Below are 19,777 nucleotides of genomic sequence, written 5' to 3'. Positions count from 1 at the left end.
ATAGTATACCATATATTCAAGATTGAATTATTTAAAGCAATGAAGATCCAGCTTCGACCATAATAGACATTTTAAATTTCTAAAAAGAACAGATCGACTAGAAATCGAGTTGAGTCAGCAAATTGAATACGCTACAATTTTTTGATATCTACAAGGTCAGATTTAGGAAGTTTTTAAGATATTATTTTAAGATGATATTTAAAATATCTTTTCTTTTCTAAAATGGATGCATTAGATATAATCGATATCATTATATCATCTTCAAGGATGTTATCAGTGTGTTATCGGATATATTTTTCGAATATAAGTTCTTACTGATAACATAAACTCATTGGGTTGCGGTGATACATAGGCTGTGAAAATATTCGAGCGAGATTCCCAATCATTCTTTGTGGGCGAGAAGGCTATTAACGAAGCACGTCTAAGTATGTTTTTTAAAGATCTAAAAGTGGAACGCGTCGAGGGTGAGCTGGCGACCTCATTATTAAAATGGTATCCGCTTCACAAGCATGGCTTCGTTAAAATCGGTCAGAAAAAATGGTTCCTGCCATACAAATACGTTGAGAATGGTGACAATATATATAATTTCGAAATTCGTCCGGATGATACATGGATTTTTTCGTATCCCAGATCAGGTAAATTATTTTCATTGTGTGTGTTCAGATTTATTATATAAGTACTATATTTTAGTATTATATTTTAAGTATTATATTTTACGATTTTTTACTTTTCCCATTTTTGACAATGAGTATAAACAAATGCAATATATTTGTCGTATATAAACGAAAATTTTAAAGCTTATATTCGGAAACAATTTGAATTAAAAAAAATTTAATGATTATATATAATAGAGCACGAATTATGATAAAGATATTGTGTCATTGCAATTAAAATTCTATTGACAAAGTTTTTATACCAGAAAATTGTTTCCTTATCGAAATTAAACGTCCATGATCTTTTTTGTAATAAAAAAGGCTGAGGCAAATGATATAACAATAAGACATAGAATAATATAGCAAAATAATAATACTAAATAAAAATATGCATACCAATCGAAATAATTTTTTTTATGTTACGTAAACATAAATACCTTGCAAATTACACAATTGTTATTACATTAATTGCTTCGTATATGAGAAATTATGAGTAATATTAAATTTTATTTTTAAGCAAAAACATTTCTAAAACTATCAGGTATTCCATGTACTGTAATTTAAGAAATTAATTTTTTTAATTATTGTAATTTCTTTCAGTTTATAAATTTTTTTTATAAAGCAAGAAAACATGTCAAAAAAAAATTGAATTTTGAAAAAAATTAAATAAATAAAAGCTTGATATAAAAATGCTTTATATTTAACAATAAATTTAATCTTTCATTTTAAATAAAGTTTCGAGCGTTTTATCTCAAATTGCTAAAACCTAAAACGGTTTTGATAACATTTCGAAAATTGCAAATAAGCGTTTTGAGTTTTTTTTTATTTTGAATTGTTAAAAAATAAAACATCTCAATAATATTGTAATTTCGAAAACAATGAACTAAAACATTCTATGCTAAGAAAAATAGAATTGTTGCAGTTGATATTGAACTTAATGTAACGTCTAAGCATATACATTTCAGAAAAAATAAATATTGTGAATAATGGAGTTATTAAAAGTATTTTATAGTTTGATTAGATGTGAATTACAAAAATTTTACAATTTCCTTACTAAATGAGAATGGATTGAAATGGATTGAAAAAAATTTAGGTTTTCAAAAGTAGAGGAGAAGGTGATATTATAGATATAAGTCAGTATAGGTAATAGTCCTTCTTATATCTGTCATGAATGTTAATTGCTAATAAACAAGTAACAATTGCGTCATGAACGTGCAAGAAAAATAAACGATTGCCAAAACCGATTTATTAAATATACTCAAAATTACTTTTAAATAATTAATATAAATAAAAAAAGAACGAATATAAATTGTAAACTTAAGAAATGCGGACTCAGAAGTTGCGCGGAAGCTATTCTTATCTAATAATCGCGGAACGTTGACTGGTCAGCATGGAACACTCAAGGATGACCCGAAAAATATAAAATATAAGCGCGATCGCGGACGTGATCGTCAGAAAGAAGAATTTGAAAGAAACTTGTTGTGTTGTACTTTGTCCGTCGTTTAAACGTAATTGTAGCTGTATCTATTTATCACGACGCGAATAGTGCTAAGAGGACTCGTAATAAAATAACCATTGGTATTACGTATGAAGCTAAATATATTCTATTTAAAAAACTACAAGGTTGACTAATCTCATCTCCTGAAGTCCTTTGTGGATTCGTGCCAATCGGCGTGAAATATCGGCACAACATATCTCTACTATTAGGCTCTTGAGTAGTTACGCGGCCATGTGTTATTGTGACCAGAAATGACGTTAATTTATGTTATGTGTCATTTGTAAATAAAGACAATTTGGATAAATCTTAATGACAAAATCGTTTTAAAACACCTGTAAAAATTGACAAAAACTGTTCTTTTCTGCCTTTACTTTCAATAATAAATGATTATAAAAAGGCACGTAAAGTGAGTCTTTATCCCGGCAGAAAATACATAGTCTGACAGCTGAAATGGATGAAAAATACGCTTTTACATATAAAATTCCAAGATATAAGATACTTTAATCAATTTTTACAAATTTGATAAGTAACGAAACAAGTCAAATTTTTAGAATTAAATACATTATATATAATAGTTAATAGCTGCGTTTGGAAACGTCGCCTGGATGCCTCCGATGTCTCGGATTCATTACTTATTGGATTCGTTATCTACATCTAATGTTGTTTCGTTATCTACATTTAATATTAAATAAGGACAGATGGTGAATCCGCGGAGATATCCGAGCGACGTTTCTGAACGTAGCCAATGAAATGGCATGTAACATAAAATTTCGTCACTTTTCACACCTATTAGTTCAGCCTTTTATAGTGGCGCTGTAACACATACACAAGTTAGAGTGGATATAAAGAGAGTGATGCCAATTAGCCTATATCTGGGATATCTCTATGGGATATCTAATTCCTCGTCTTAACCTCTTCTTTCTTTAACATTGTCTTCTTTCTAACTAACAGTAAGGACATTTAATGACGGAGTCAATCAGCATTAGGTTCATACATTAGCGTCATTCTCTTTATATTCACTTTAACATAAGCACGAGCTCATGTGCTCGCCTTCGGCGCCGAGAGCGAACGAGATAGCGAGAGAATGTTCTTTTCGCTTTAGTCACTTGTTTTAAGTGATCGAAAATGCAATCTCAATCGTTTAGCGTATCGATAAGGGGCGAGAGACATTCTAATAACATACAGAGTGTCCGGTATAAATTTTAACAAAATGTTCCTGTTTATCTTTGCAACTATTGCAAAAATTGCAAAATGATAGAGGACTTTTCGACTTGTTAGTTTACCGGACCCTGTATAAGTTTTAATACATTGTATTAGATGTACAACTTTGCTTCCGCCGTTTTCCTATAGATTGCTTTAGCGGTAAGTGGTGGTCGAAATAAATAGATCATAGACGTCATACAATAAACTTGGGCATCTGTCAACATAACCCCATAGAAACATTAGTCGATTTGTGTCTGCATCATAAAGTTATTCTCGATTGAAAATGTCAGTTTACGAGCCAAATTCTCGTCATTTGCGGGAGGTTTTAATTTTTTGCTTCAATATGAAGAAATCTGCAGCTGAGGCTCATCAAATGCTCTCAAATACTTATGGTGAGGCCGCTATTAGTGAAAGAACGTGTCGTGAGTGATTTCAACGCTTCAAGAACGGTGATTTTGTCGTCCAAGGTCATGCTCTGTATTTGGTGGGACCAGCTCGGCGTAGTGTATTATGAACTGTTCAAACTGAAACAATCACAGGCGATCGGTATCGAACGCAATTGATACGTTTGAGCCGAGCATTGAAAGACAAATGGCCGCAATATAACGAGAGACACGATAAAGTGATTTTGCAGCATGACAATGCTCGACTCCATGTTGCGAAAGTGGTCAAGACATACTTGGAAACGTTGAAATGGGAAGTCCTATCCCACCCGCCGTATTCTCCAGACGTTGCTCCCTCTGACTATCACTTGTTTCGATCAATGGCACACGGCTTGGCTGACCAGCACTTCCGGTTTTCTTATGAAGAAGTAAAAAATTGGATCGATTCGTGGATAGCCTCAAAAGATGATCAGTTTTTTCGACGCGGGATTCGTACGCTACCCGAAAGATGGGAGAAAGTAGTGGTCAGCGATGAACAATACTTTGAATCATAAATGTATAACCAGTTTTTTACAATAAAGCCTCGAATTTCGGAAAAAAACGGCGCAAAGTTATACATCTAATAGTATACTTTCCATTAATCCAGAATAGTATAATCATATCAATACGCAATTTACGAGATATATAATTATTTATGATTTTTCATGCACATTATACACATATCTCGTTCATAAATTGATTAATAAGAAATTCGTATAGACAAGATGCGATTGTTTGTCTGCGATGATTTTTTTACCGAATTATAGTATTCTGAATAATGCGCAATTTTAAGCGTGTTCGAAAGTGTTCCTTATTTTTTGATGAGTATGTTGCGCAATTTTAAAATAATTTTTTATTTGTCAATTGAAAAGCAAAATAAGTTTTTTTTTCTATTGCACAATTATTGCTTTAAAATGTCGCATACACGAATTATTTCAAAAATTATATGAAAATGTATTTGATCTAATAGGAGAAAGTCCTGTAGTACCGACCATTAAAAATTTTTGTAGAATATCTTCCCAGATAACCAAGTGTTCCATGATACCCACAAAATATCGTTACCGTACTGATACTGTACTGCCATGAGGTGACAGTGTACAGCGTAACTGTATGGTAGCAGTACAAAAAGTGTACATGATATTATAGTACAGCGTATCAACACTGTATCTGCATTGTATATTGTTTATATATATTATGATATATAATCTGTATCGTATTAATACGGTGTACCGTTTTATCAGCAGGAGAGACACTGTGGAGACCTCTAGTCGAAGACGATATACATGATAACTTGTACTGCGAAAATATTGTACAATGTATGATTTCCTAACCTGAAAATAGTCATTATAATATTAAAATTAAATTTAGACAGTAGCTGACTGGATATTCAGTTGAATAACACTGCACAAATTTCTATCAGGATATACCTTGATCAAAAAGTTCTCGGAATTCATTCAGAAAATACAAGTTTTATTCATCAAAAGTGATATTGTCCCTTTCAAAGTACTCCCCATCGACTATAACGCACTTATGTCAGCGCTTGATCCAGCTCTCGAAACTTTCGGCTGTTAAAACGCGTTCCCCGTAATGGTTTTTTGACTCGATCGAACAGAAAAAAATCGCAGGGAGCATATCAGGTGAATTCGATGGCTGTTGGATGGTATTCGTTTCGTTCTTGGTAAAAAATTCACGGATAATGATGGCACTGTGCGACGGTGCGTTATCATGGTGCAAAATCCACGAGTTGTTTGCCCAAATCCAAACTCGAAAATACGTGCAGAGGTAAATGTACTCAAGACGGCGTAACTTTTATAAAGCTATGGTAATAAAATTTAATGGGAATGTCAATGATAGATGTGGCAACCTAATCAAAAAAACAAAACTCAAATCAGCTGACTCAGAGCATCACTTGGTGGTAATTCCGGGAACTTTTTGATCAAGATGGTATTGAACAGATGTAGATCAGCTATACATCCATGATTATATAGGTGTGAATCATCGAAGTGCAGCGGTTTCTAGATGATTTCAGAAGTCAAGGATAGTGGCGATATGCAACCGGATGGACCGCTTCGAAGTACTGAAATTATAGTTCCTGAATTCAAGGAAAAACGTTTTTTTTTATCATAATTTTATGATATGTATTCTGGAATAAAATATTAATCAATAATAATATTCATTTTATAATAGTAATAAAACTGTAAAATTAATTAATTTTAATATTATGCGTACCTAAGGCATAGATTATCGGTACGGCGTACCGAAAGTATGGTGTACCGGTACTGTAAGCTTTAAGTACGCACATATATGACAGGTACCGGTACACATAGTACGCCGTACGCTCACTGTACCAATACTGTGGAGGTATTTAGCTATCTGGAATGGATTTTGCTATCTACTAGTCCCTCATATTTGCTATAGAGAATGCATACTCTCGGTGTCGCCGAATTGAAGTTGGCTGAAGATTGTTAGACTCCGCCCCGAACAATAAAAACCGGCAAGTTCAAATGTGAAAGTTGACCATTACTGGTGATCTCTCCTTCTTCTTCTTTTTCTGTTTTTCCTTTGTTTTTTGATTCAGGATCACATTTTTCTGATACAGAACCACAGTACCATGCAAATTAATGGATTTTAAAATCGTTTGAATAGTCTCTTCGAGGAGCAGAGATCTTTACTGACCATTGCATACTATAAACATACATATACTATAGTCAAAGTTCATTCCTGTAAAAAATTATTGTCCGGGGCCTAATCTTCCAGCTTAGCGACATGTCTAAAGTTGGCTACTAGCAATTTATGTGTTTATAGTCAAAGCTACCGTATCACTACCATACAGTTATGTACACCTGTATTGTATCGTGGCAGTACAATAACATTATGATGTTTTGTGTATCATGGAATATCATGCTTAATTATCTGAGTAGCAAAAAACAAAAGATTAGAATTTAAGATTGAAAAAATAGTCCTATAATATTAATTACTATAAATACTTAATCAGCTATAAAATTTAGTTGAAAATTTAGTTGAATTTAAATTTAGTTGAAAAATTTTTAGGTGAAAATGACTAATAATATAACAAAAAGTTATTTGAATTGTAGATAAAAGTTAAATGAATATATTTTATTTTAATTTTAATTGCCAACAGATAAACTCTTAAATGTAATGTCGATCTCATAGATTGCTGTTAAAACTTACAATACATAACTTGTAAAGAACTTTTTTGACAATATGAGGAAGAAAAGAGGAAAATGAACTGAGAAGAATATGCAGGAGGATGTAAAACTGATAAGAAAATAATATAAAGACAAGTTATTGTTATTTACACATTTTAGTTTTATTTACTAGTGTATTATTATATTCTGAGATTAGAAAAAGATTTTATGATTCAATTTTCTTTTATTAGCAGTTTATTAGCAGTTTATTAGCAGTTTTATAACAACTTGACAACTGCGTCCAAGGAATTATAAAGAACTTGCTAAAATAAATTTTGACATAAAAAATGTTTTATCTAACATTTCTGAAGAAAATGAAGACTATACATATGAGTCTCTTAATTGACAAATATAAGTTCAAAATATAAGTTCAAAATACATTTGTTATAGAAGTAAAAAGTATTAAAAATTTAAAAAGTTTTAAAAATTTGTTTTATCTATCAATTTAATTTTATAACGTCTATACCCAATAATACATTGATAATGACCTAATAAGGGTCGAAACAGTTATTATTTGTTTACTTCAGAAATATACATTATTAACATACAATTAGTGTGGCTCGTAGCGAAACGCATAATCCTTATATAGAAAACACTCATGGAAGCCTCAAAAATATTAATGAAAAACATTATAAAAATTTTGAATGTTATTGAATCATGGTCAAAATTTCGAGCAATTTATGAGTTAATAAATATTTTATTGTATAAAAAACATTTTCTTCTTCGACATTTTAAACCACATTCAAAATTACTTAAAATCCAATTTACTACTTTGATATTTAAGATGTCGATTATCTCATAAAAGATGCATAGTAGTAATTTTTTTACTACATATAATTTTGATTGTAAATGCTGTCTATTATACAAATATGCAAAAAAATTATAAGTATCCATTTAAGAAAAATTAAACCTACATAACTGGAAAAAGCCAAGAGTAGAAAAAAAATTTTTACGTGCACTTTGTAGCTGACTCAGAATCGTATAAATTTCTCTTATTCAACTTTCTTGTATCTTTAATCAGTTGAGATATTTGCTCGGACATTTATGAACGGACACCATGATATAATATATCGATCAATAGTTTCGACTGACGGTACAACTTCGTCGCGTTTTATATTGTCATTGTTCGACAGCCAATTTTATTTCGAGTTTATTCCGATTTTGATATTCAGAATCGATAACTATGCACGGAATTATCGCGAGACTTTTCTAACTTAAGTTGGGCGCCAGGCACGAATGAGCGTGCCAGTTTTCGTTACTTTTCTAAATCTCAAATGATCCTTCTCATTATTTCTCTATTGCTGCTCAGCCCCGCACGGATAGAGAGGGTTATTCGAAAAAAAAATTCGAAAACGGGAATAAGTCGGAAGAGAGAATATATAAGAATTATTCCTCCTATAATAAGAAAAGAAGGACAGGCGTATATTTGATATTTGAATAAAGACAATTACAACAATCTCATCGAGTACGCAATTTATGGTAGTTACAATAATTTGTCTCGATATAATATGAGTTTGCTCTAATTGGAGATTATTGAGTCGCGTAACATGAAACAATAGCAGAAACATGAACAGGCTATTTTCACAAGAGTTATTATAAATTCGTCAATCGATTAAAGTTTACAGCAATAATCGCGACTTTCTGTCAAATGTACGGTCTTCTCACGCGGAATTAACTGGAGAGCGGCGGTAAATACAGAAACCTATAAAATCACGACTCAAATTGCGACGTACAATACAAGATGATGATCTAATATATAATCACATGTAAATATAATATTAACCTTTGAAACGAGCAGTCCAATAGTATTCGTTAAAATTATATCTTATTTCAAAGACTACAAGAAACAATATCTATTTAATTTGTCTCGAGTTCTCTCGAACTTTTTTTTACTATTTTAAAGCAAAAAAAGTAATACAAATAATGATTTTATAATATACCTCGAAATCTCATATGAGCCCGTGAATACTACAGAATACCATGAAGCACAATTGAGCAAAACTTCCCACGAGAATGGATTGAAATTTTTTTCTATCCGAATGCGTGTTTTAAGTAGTGAATACTTTTTTTAGATTTAATTGGATTCAATTGGATTAAATTAGATTCAATCGGATGCAATTGGATTGAAAAATTGCATTTCTTATTCACAATTTTGAATTGAACAGTATTCACAATGTGTGTGTTGTGCACAGAAAAAGCTAATATTATTTTTAGATTGAAAGGCATAGAGATATGCTTCATGCAATTCCTATAAATGAATAAAAAATGGGGCATTCTGAACTGAAAAGCATTTATTGTAACATTCGTGAATCAATATTTCTGAAAATCTGAATCCATTTCAATTAATTTGAGTCCATTCTCGTTTGTTGGGCAAAACTCGATAAAACTCAACAAAATTGAGGAATCATGACTGATCATAACAATCATAACTAATTATAATTGCGTTCGATTTGGATTGATTTTAAATCGATTCTGATGCTATATTGCTTTTCTGGCTTCGTTCATTGTACTATGTTAGATGGCGTTGAAGTCAACGACAAATTTTTTTCTATAAGAATTAATGGACCCTGATTCACGTTAACAACGCTTAAAAATCATTTCATCCTTATTATTTGTCAAATGTTACGAAAACAAATGCTGACGCTCAGCGTCAAGTGTTGTCAGTATAAATCGGACTACGGCCATAAAGTTCAATTTATTCCTAATTTTTTTCCAATTCTAGAATTGAAAACGAATGACGAATAAGTCGAATTTTGATTAAAAGTAGTTAAAAGTAAACCGTAAGTTATGGAACTGGACCTAAACGATTTTCTACCATTATTTCTACAAAGTCAATCTGTTGAAAATGAATATCTTTAAGCGTTCTTTATGTAATTCTCATATATAGTTCGAAGGTCTTTTCATTCAATAACAAAATTGTTATTATATTGCTATTTGTTTTTGTTTTTGTCTTTGGACTGTGCAAAATTATATATTTAATCTTAAAACTATCAATTCAGTCAATTCAGTCGGTTGTGATTCCTCTTTCACTCTATTTCTCAGCCTTTCTTTCTTAGATTTTACCATTCGACAAGAAATTTCTTGCCGAACGAACTCTCCTGAGATTGCTCGCAATTGCACCATGATGAAAGTTAGGAAACCATGCAATTTGAGATGATTCACATTTTCACCATGATAAAAGTTAAAGAATACCCTGTTCGATATCCTGTTATGTATGATATAGTAAAAAATATTTGTTTTTTTTTGTTTTTGAACTATTCTCTTCATTCTTGTTAGTATTACTGTTCTAAAGGTTAAATTTTTTATGTTGTCTTTTTTAATGATGGAAAAAAAATCAACTCTAATGGATATTCATTATTCAAGATTTTATCAAAATTTTTTTTCATGAAAGGAAGGGTATGACAATAACAGAACTCTATCTATCAATCCCAACATTATATCTATTTTTTGACTTATAGGATGCTGAGAATAAAAGTTCAAAAAACGCCCTGAAAAGTAGTCTTCTAGTATCAATTATAAATGACCGAATTCTTGTCTTTTATCAAAGTAATATTCAAAAAATTCAATCTGTTATCTTCCTCCCCTCTAATATAAAACTAAGTCTCGGATAGTGATTGTTGAACATATTACAAAGGTCGTCAATGTGTGTCTTGTCAATTGCAAGAACAACATGTCATCCACGTAGCGTACATAAAATGAAGGTTTAGTTGTCAATTTATTTAAAATGTCAGATTCTAAGTTTTGAAGGCTATATCCGATATTATTGGCGATAACGGTGAACCCATAAGCACACCAAATGTCTGTCTAACTAACTTTTTACCAAAATATCTCTCGTTATCTAAAATTTTTATGTTATTCTAATTAAATTTATGATCAAATTCTGATCTATCTTCTAAAATGACAGATAAATTACCATTTCTTTTATTAATATCATTTTTGTGTGAATTATTCATCAAGAAATTTTATTATACAAGACTGCTGAAGATGGCTTGAATTAAGCCGAAACATTCGGTATTTGTTATACAATATATAGTACTGAGAAATATATACTGATTTAATCGCTCCAATTACTGCGAATTTAGACTTTTAATTGTCCGTTTTTTCATTTACTGAATTAAATAATTGTATAGAATAAATAACACTCACAATTTTAAGAGTAACACTCAAATTAACCCTCAAGTTGGATAACGTTCAAGTTCAGTGTCAGAAATAACTCTAAAAATAAACACTCAAATTTTGAAAAATTTTTTTCATAAGGATAAAGAGAAGTAAGGATAATATGGCCTTCTACAAAAAAGATATAAAAAATTGGTTTTGTTTAAAAATAGTATATAATTATGGAATTAAAATATTGTAGAGTATAAATATTTAAGTTATAAAAATATATATATACTGAAAAAAAAATTTAATTTATTTAATTTACTAAATTTTAATAAATATTTCTTCGCATAGTTCTAGCGGAATATTTACTACAATAAATAAAATAGATAGATAAATAAAAAAAATAATAGTTATACCAAACTAATGATTCTTGTATATAACATATGCGTTTACATTTAGTAAATATTCCACAAAACTTCAAAGAAATATTTTATTAAAATTTAGTAAATTTTTTCTGAATGTAGGTATAAATAACTTCTTCCATCTATAGGTTCCTCGATTAATACTAAAAATCTATACATATGTAATATAAATCTTAGATTAACAATAAAACTACAATCGATTTATGGAATAATTATTTTGATATGATAATCTCAAAAAAAGAGACCGTCAAAAATCAACAACAAAGGAGGCCATATTAGCAAAATACCGTACTATTGTTCAACTTACATAATTTGAAATATATACAATCAAATAAAATGTTAAATGATAAAGAACACAATCAAACATACATATATTCGTGTAATATAATAACGTTCAAGTTTTAAAAAAGAAAGTGTAATTAATTATATGTAATTAAATATACCTTAAAAATGTTTTAAAATGTTTGAAAGTAAAAATACGTTACAATAAAATGCGAATTGTGTATTGGTATATTAGCGTCATGGTGTAACGGCGAGCTACTAAGCAAATAATTCTATAAGTAATCATTAGAATTTGCCATTTTTAAAGCTCCTGAGTACTCAGCCAAGAATTCCGCGTTGACGATGGCGACACAGAATGGTGACTGGGCGAAACCGGTAGTCACATACATGTACGAAGTCATGTCCGTATACTCGCCGTGGTCGCGTTGAGAGCGAACGAGATAACGAAAAAACGTTCTTTTCGCTCTAATCACTTGTTTCAAGCAACCGAAAATGCTTCTCGGTAATCTCGACCGTTTGGTACCAATAAGGGACGATGGGCATTCTAAATAATATTTAAAATTCTTATAAATATTTATAAGTAATCTAATAAGTTTTTTATAAAAGATTATACTTTTCGCGAGTTTTCTCCGTGTCCAGATCCATTTTTGGAATGCCAACGTTTCGTGATCCTTGCAGTTCACTTCAATGACAAGGAGCAGCTTGATACTGAGCTGTTCCTCCAGACCGTTCCTTTTATATATTTTACGCTGCTTGTTGGAAAAGAGAATTATGTATGGGGAGAGGGAGAAATGGACGAAATTGGTCGATCTTCAATAATCGAGGGAAGCACAAAAACAGTTAGCAATCAACTTACTTGTACATATACCAGGTATGTAAATATAAAACCGGAATTTTTTTATAGAAAATACATATTTTATTGCATGAAAATGATAAAAAATATTTTATTCGAAGTATTTCCTATTGGTAGCTATACATTTTTTCCACCTGTTTGACAATTTGTGGATGCCACGCCAAAAAAATTGTTGCTCTTTTGAGCCAAACCAGTCATCTAGCCATTTTCGTACATCTTCGTAAGAAGCGCTGCTGAGCAAGTGCGTGTTCCATCGATGTAAATAAGTGGTAATCGGACGAAGCCAAGTCTGGTAAGCCGCATGCGAAAGTATTTCCCAACCAAGTGCCTCAATCGTTTCCTTGATCAGTTTTGCTGTGTGTGATGGTGCATTATCATGAAATAAAATCACTGTGTTGCCTTTTTTGATATTCCGGTCGTTTTTCACACAAAGCTTGATTCAAATTGATCATTGTCGGTAACGTTCAGTATTAACAGTTTCGCCAGGTTTTGCAGCTCATAATAGATCACCTTTCTGATCCTACCAAACACAGAACATTCTTCCGTCCATAGCGATTTGTCCTTGCAGTCGATGTCGATGGTTCGCCTGGAGTTACCTATGATCTTTTACGCTTAGGATTCTCAAAATATATCCACTTTTCATCGCCAGTCACAATTCGATGGAGAAATGACTTTCTTTTGTACCTGGCGAGCAGCATTTCGCAAGTGGTTTTTTGATTTTCCTGCTGTCTTTCATTCAATTCATGTGGAACCTATCTTCATTTTCCCATCTTCTGGATCTTTCCCATGGATTTTAAAGAAGGATGGATATGGAAGGATATGGAGATGGCTTCTCGTGTCATATTCAATTAATCCGCGAGTTGTTGTTGAGTTTGAGCGTCATCCAACAATACTTGCAATTCGCTGTCTTCAAACTTTTTCGGTGGTTTTCCACATTCATCGTTTCTCACGTCAAAATCGCCACTTTTGAATTTTTTAAATCACTCAAAGCACTGTGATTTACCAAGAGCATGCTTACCGTAAGCTTCGACAAGCATTCGATGCGATTCTGCAGCAGTTTTCTTCAAATGGTAACAGAAAATCAATGCTATCCGCAAATCGTAATTTGCAGGCACAAAATTCGACATGTTCAATTACAAATTATTCTGTTGTATGAAATTTGTATTGTTGTGAGTTGAAAATCTTTGTCAGATGTCAGAACAAGGAATGGCATCAATGGCGCCGTCTGACAACAACTACATTGACAGCTATGGCCATTTATTGGTAAATTTCATATTTACATAACTGGTAGAGCTTTCACCATCTCTGACAAAGAACATTTACAGACAGAATTCAATCATCTAAAAACTAGCCTTATAGAAAAACGGACACAACAAAAAAGACATAATCAAAATAATCAATAAACATGCAAGCAAGACAACGGTCTCTGACATATAATTAGACGAAAGGTTCTTATCTATTCTTCCATATGTTAAAGAAATAATAGATCGGATTGACAGGATATTAAACAAACACAATATCCGAATTATCTTCAAACCCAAAAAGATAAGACAAATCTTAATAAATTCTAAAGATCAAAGATCTCTCCTCAACTCCGCAGAAGTATAATACCTTGTTTCTGCGGGCAAGTATACATTGGAGAAACTGGCAGAATGATCAATCTACGGATAAAAGAACACCAATGTCAAGAACGTAATATCAGGCTAAAACATGCCATGTGATCGGCATTATCAGAACACAACATTGAAACAGGACGTCAAATACTGTTTGACAAAACGACAATAGCCTACATTAAATCATATTTTCCAAGAAAATATAGAGAAATCATAGAGATACAAAACATCCTAACAATCTAAATAGAGATAATGGCTGCAACATAAATAAAATATAGAAGACCATTCTTCCAGTTATTGAAAACCGACCAGTTCCCCTCCTCTCCCCCACTCACAATTCTCTTCTTCTCTCCACCACTCCAACAAGCAGTGTAATATAAAAGGAACGGTCCAGAGGAACAATTCAGTATTAGGCTGCTTCTCGTCCTGATGAAGTGGACTGCAAGGTTCACGAAACGTTGGCATTCCAAGAATGGATCTGGACACGGAGAAAATCCGCGAAACGCATCTTTAATCATATAATATCTTATATTTTCTTTAAACATATATAATATGCTATTATAAAATATATAAAAATTTATGAGATTATATAATAGCACATAAGAACTTTAATATTTCAATTTCATTATAAGACTAATCTTATATAAAAATTTCATACAAGAATTTTCGGCAGGATATATAAATTTTAATAAATTCTAGTAATAGTATATCCTTTCTATTAATCCAGAATAGTATATATCTAGAAAAAATATTTTGTATCGGTATTTATAAAAGATTCATGTTATAATTTCATATTGAAATATATATAACTTGTCCCTCAATAACAACATTAAATATGCAATATCGAATATTCCGTTACGACCTGGATACAATAAAATAATAATAAAATATTTAAGAGATGTAGTTAGAGAGATGAAAGATGAATGAGAGAAATTTGTCGTTTTATTATGAGACGAAAAGTCACTACAACTTGCTTTATTCTTTGATAAGAAGCAAGATAGAATTATTGGATTTGAGGATTTCGATACAAAAAGAAATAGAAAAATTGCAGATCATGCATTTACTTCTTATTTCAAAAGTTTGAAGAAAGGAAAGAAGATGCCGTTAGGTTATGGATTTTGTTACAGTACTATGAAAACGTTTCAATTAATTTGTTATATTAAAGAATGCCTAATGCATCTTATTGCATGTGGATTAAGACTAAGTAATTGTATGCGATCAGAATACTACTAATATTGCTGCAATACGTTAATCAATCAATCAACGACAGCAACAAGATACGCATTAAAAATAATATGCTTACAAGGAAAGCATAATGTAATAAAAAAAGTCTCATATTCTATGCATGATTAAAATACACGGTGGTCCATTTTAATCCATTCAGTAGAATATTTCTAAATTATCTTCAACTTAAGAATTTTGAGATATTGTATTGAATATAGAATATGAATTAAACTGGAGTACTGTGTAAAATAAAAAAATAAGAATTAATAAACATCTACAAAAAAATATAATTTTATTTTAGGAAATACTTTTCTGGTAAAGGGGCAAGAAATTAATCCCGTTTTTGATTATGTATACCTCTTAAGAGGAACAAGGAATAATCTCCTAACTAAAGATGTGGATATGGATGTGATCACTAAGCATGCATATGATAAACAATATGCATCGTGAAATCATATTATTACAATTTACAAAATAGATAAAAATAATATTTTAAATAAACGTTAATTACCAAAAATAGCAGAGAATCAATCCCAAATTGATACCAAAAATGAGTTAAATACGCTTCTCAAGCAAAATCTCTTAAGCAAAACCTTAAGCAAGCCTCTTAAGCAAAACATTTCGAAATTTTATGGATATAATTTTACATTTCAGTAATGGTAAGAATAAAGCGAATTAAGCATACATCATAAATAAATATTTTTTATATTTTGTATCATCTTATTTGTACTTGTTGCTTAAGGAGTTGTTTATACACAAAAAGATATAATAACATTGTTAAAAAGCACTACAGTAACGTCGCATATGTTATTTTTTTTAAATTACCTTTTTGATTCATTCAATGGCAAACAAGGTCAAGGATTAAATAGTATAATAACTATGAATAATGGACACATACAGTTTTGGCAAGAAGCATGCAAACAATTAATAAACATGCGATATGGTGATAAAAAAACTAAAAAAGTTCCGAAAAAAAAATGCTCTGAAATGTTTGAAAAATTGAATTTGGACGATAAATGCTGCAAAACGTATATTTAATACGCTTTCAAGAAATAATTTTGATTGTTTGAATTAAAAATTTTTAAATTAAGATGCGAAAATTTCTTTGGTGAGATAAGAAGTAATGGTTGTACAAACAGAAATCCAAGTCCTGGACAATTTGAAGGAGCTTTTAAATCATTAGCTGTTTGCAACTTCACATCAAAACATTCTTTCGGAGTTGCGAACTTGATGAAAGTAATACATTCACTTTATCCCAGTTAATAAATTTTAATGAACAAATGAAAATTTAGAGAATAACAATGAAATCGATTATACGAAAGCAGCGATACTTCCAAGTACTACAAATGAAATTGAAATTCAAAAAAAGTATGTTAAGTATGTTCGCTCAGACGAGACAATAATGGAATATGAAAAATGTACAAATGATTTGGGAAATTTGGACATTTTGAATTTTATACAACATGCTACAAAAGTAATGGAAAAAGAATTTATGAATATTTGTCACGAAGGAAAATTGTCCAAAAAAGTTGAAATGTATTTTGGAAGATAAATATAATTATTTTTTTCTTTACAATGCACACACATAAAAATAATTTTGTTACATAAAACTGTAGAAGAATTTATCGAACTTTTCTGCACACTTATTAACAATATTCTGTACAGAAAAGTCGAAATAGAGTCAGACAATTTTATTTATAATGCAGCGAAAAGATTATCTACAAAATACATAATAAAAGATAGCGGAAAAAAAACAGAAATGTGATTCTTACATAGGAATGACTTCACCATTGTTCGATAAACATGAATTGTAAATGTAAATTTCTCAAGACTTATAAAGAATTATGAAAAAATGAACTTTGAACTTTTGAAATGAGGCATTTCATCTGTCATTTGAAAAAGTAAGTCGATTTTGTTTATATTGTTTCACGTTATTACGTAATTCATTAATTATTATTTTAATTGATATTAATTATCTTTTGTAATTATTAATGTAATATTATATCAATTATATATAATTATATTAGGTGTGGGAAAAAGTTCGTAGCGTTTTTTTAATGCCATCTAACGGGAAAAACACCACGAACTTTTTCCCATACCTTATATATAAGCATACGTTATATATAAGTATAAATGAAATGATAAGTAATTTGAAAAATAAGCGTCAGTTATTTATCTTTTTAATGTTATTTTTTATTAGTTTTTTATAATTAAAGCAAATTTATAATATATATATATATATTCTACATCAAATTGAACACCTTTGAAACATAGTCATTATTATTTTTTTTAATTTGTTATATTCAACAGGTAAAAATCTGTGTTTTGCGAAAAAAATTGTTCGGTTTAACATAGAACATGTCTCATATGTGATTTGACACAACTTGTTAATATATCTTATAGTTATACCATAGAAATCAATAAAATTAATGAGTGTATATTGTTTTTAACTGACACAAAATGTTGTGTTATGTATAACTTATTTATGTGATTGCAATATTATGTAATATTATATGATGATAATAATATAACAATAATTTTTATACATAATAATTACAGAATATACAATCTATGAAGGCGTGCTATTTAATGACAATCAATAAAAAGAAATCGATGGAAGCAAACACTTGACAAAACGGCATATACATATATGATCGGCATCAAAATGCTGCTTTGATCGCGTTAATACTTTTATGTTTCAAAGGGAACGTTCATTGCAACGTTTAAGAACGTTTCGAAAATTATAGTGAATCTACTACTTTCAAAGATATTTTGAACTAATTAAAGACTAACTAATATTAAAATATAATATATTCAGCTCAGTAAAAAGAATTAAAGAATAATTGTAAAAAAGAACATTGTTCTCGCTATTTTTTACAATATAATAATACAATAATTAAATTGTGACAAATATTTAAAATTAGTTTTTTGTACTCAAAAATGTGTAAGTGAACGCTCAAATTTAATATTAAGTATTAGATAAACGAATTAGACCCAAAAAAAGGATAATACTTATTACAAGAGAGATATATGGTAGAGTTGTCAAATATGGACAAATTATTGTTAATTACTTTTCATTAAGTTATTTTTTATTATGTTTTCCATTTGATACTAATTTGTATGCTAATGGACGTTGGAAATTGTAGCTTAATATTTTTGAGACTTCCACGGGTCCTTTCTATGTAAAGATTATGCCTTTCGCGGGTTTCTTCCGTGTCCAGATCCATTCTTGGAATGCCAACGTTTCGTGAATCTTGCAGTTCACTTCATCAGGGCGAGGAGCAACATGATACTGTACGTATCAGGCCATGTGTTTAGTTGCGCAGGAAATATTATAACTGACACACGCGTGTGTATATCTATGGAACAATTAATATTTTTAGTGATGAACAAGAACAAACAAAAGTTTTTTAAACAAAAGTTTGTATACGATCAAATATAAATGTTTTTATTTGTTATAATAAAATGTTGTTATTACTTGTAATAAATAAGTCCGAAATGTCAAGTTATAATTAATTGTAACGAATATCGAATCAGTTGTTTCAATGTAACGATTATTTCAATCGAGTTACGTACCGATATCGAAGTACGTTGTTCTGTATGATTGACAATTATTTGAATCGATCAAAGTTCGAAACCGAGTTCTTTATTACACAGCTCTAATGTATAAATTCAATTGTAAATGTAAACGTTCGATCTTTGAGTGTACACACTCAATGGTTGAGTGTGTACACTTAATCTGCAGTGTAAATATTCACAATTTAAGTATATATACTCAAAGGAGAAGGGTCAATTTGAGCCTTTCACCGACCAATCTTAAAGTGTGTCGTTTATTTTATTCTTCTGTTCAAGTCTCATAACGCTCTGAAATGGTTTTTTTAAAAAATAATTAGATCCGGAAGGATAATAAAAGTTTCTATTTTACATAGGTTTTTGTACTTTAGAACAAATCAAGATGCGTTTCACATTCTAAATATTGTTCGCGCAACATCAAATTTTCCTAAAAATTGTACATATATTGTATACATTCGGATGATATAAATGGATTAAAATTTCAATCCATTTTAATCCATTCTTGTTTATTGAATCGTGCTAGTATTAAAAATATTAATTAAATTTACATATTATATTGATTAGGTACGACGATGACGCAGGAACTAATATGGCTGGTGGCGAATGACATGAATTTTGACAAGGCACAGCGAAGATATTTAATAGAGAGATTTCCCTTTTTAGAGTATAGTATTATATATATATATATACATATATATATATATATATATATATATATATATAT

At 30.3% G+C, this 19,777-nt stretch overlaps 1 protein-coding gene across 1 annotated transcript in view; it reads left to right on the top strand.

Annotated features, from left to right (window-relative positions):
• The first annotated feature begins 487 nt into the window (after nt 1–487).
• The window catches only part of LOC105625105 (sulfotransferase 1C4-like), a 72,445-nt gene continuing 53,155 nt past the window's right edge, over nt 488–19,777 (top strand). The window contains exons 1-2 of the mRNA XM_012206447.1: nt 488–635; nt 19,618–19,717. Coding sequence (XP_012061837.1) covers nt 19,626–19,717 — 92 coding nt within the window. The 5' untranslated portion in view covers nt 488–635; nt 19,618–19,625. The remainder of the gene's footprint in view (nt 636–19,617; nt 19,718–19,777) is intronic.

The sequence above is a fragment of the Atta cephalotes genome (assembly GCF_000143395.1).
Source record: "Atta cephalotes unplaced genomic scaffold scaffold00108, whole genome shotgun sequence".
Taxonomy (NCBI): domain Eukaryota; kingdom Metazoa; phylum Arthropoda; class Insecta; order Hymenoptera; family Formicidae; genus Atta; species Atta cephalotes.
This window is presented reverse-complemented; position numbering and strand designations above follow the sequence as displayed.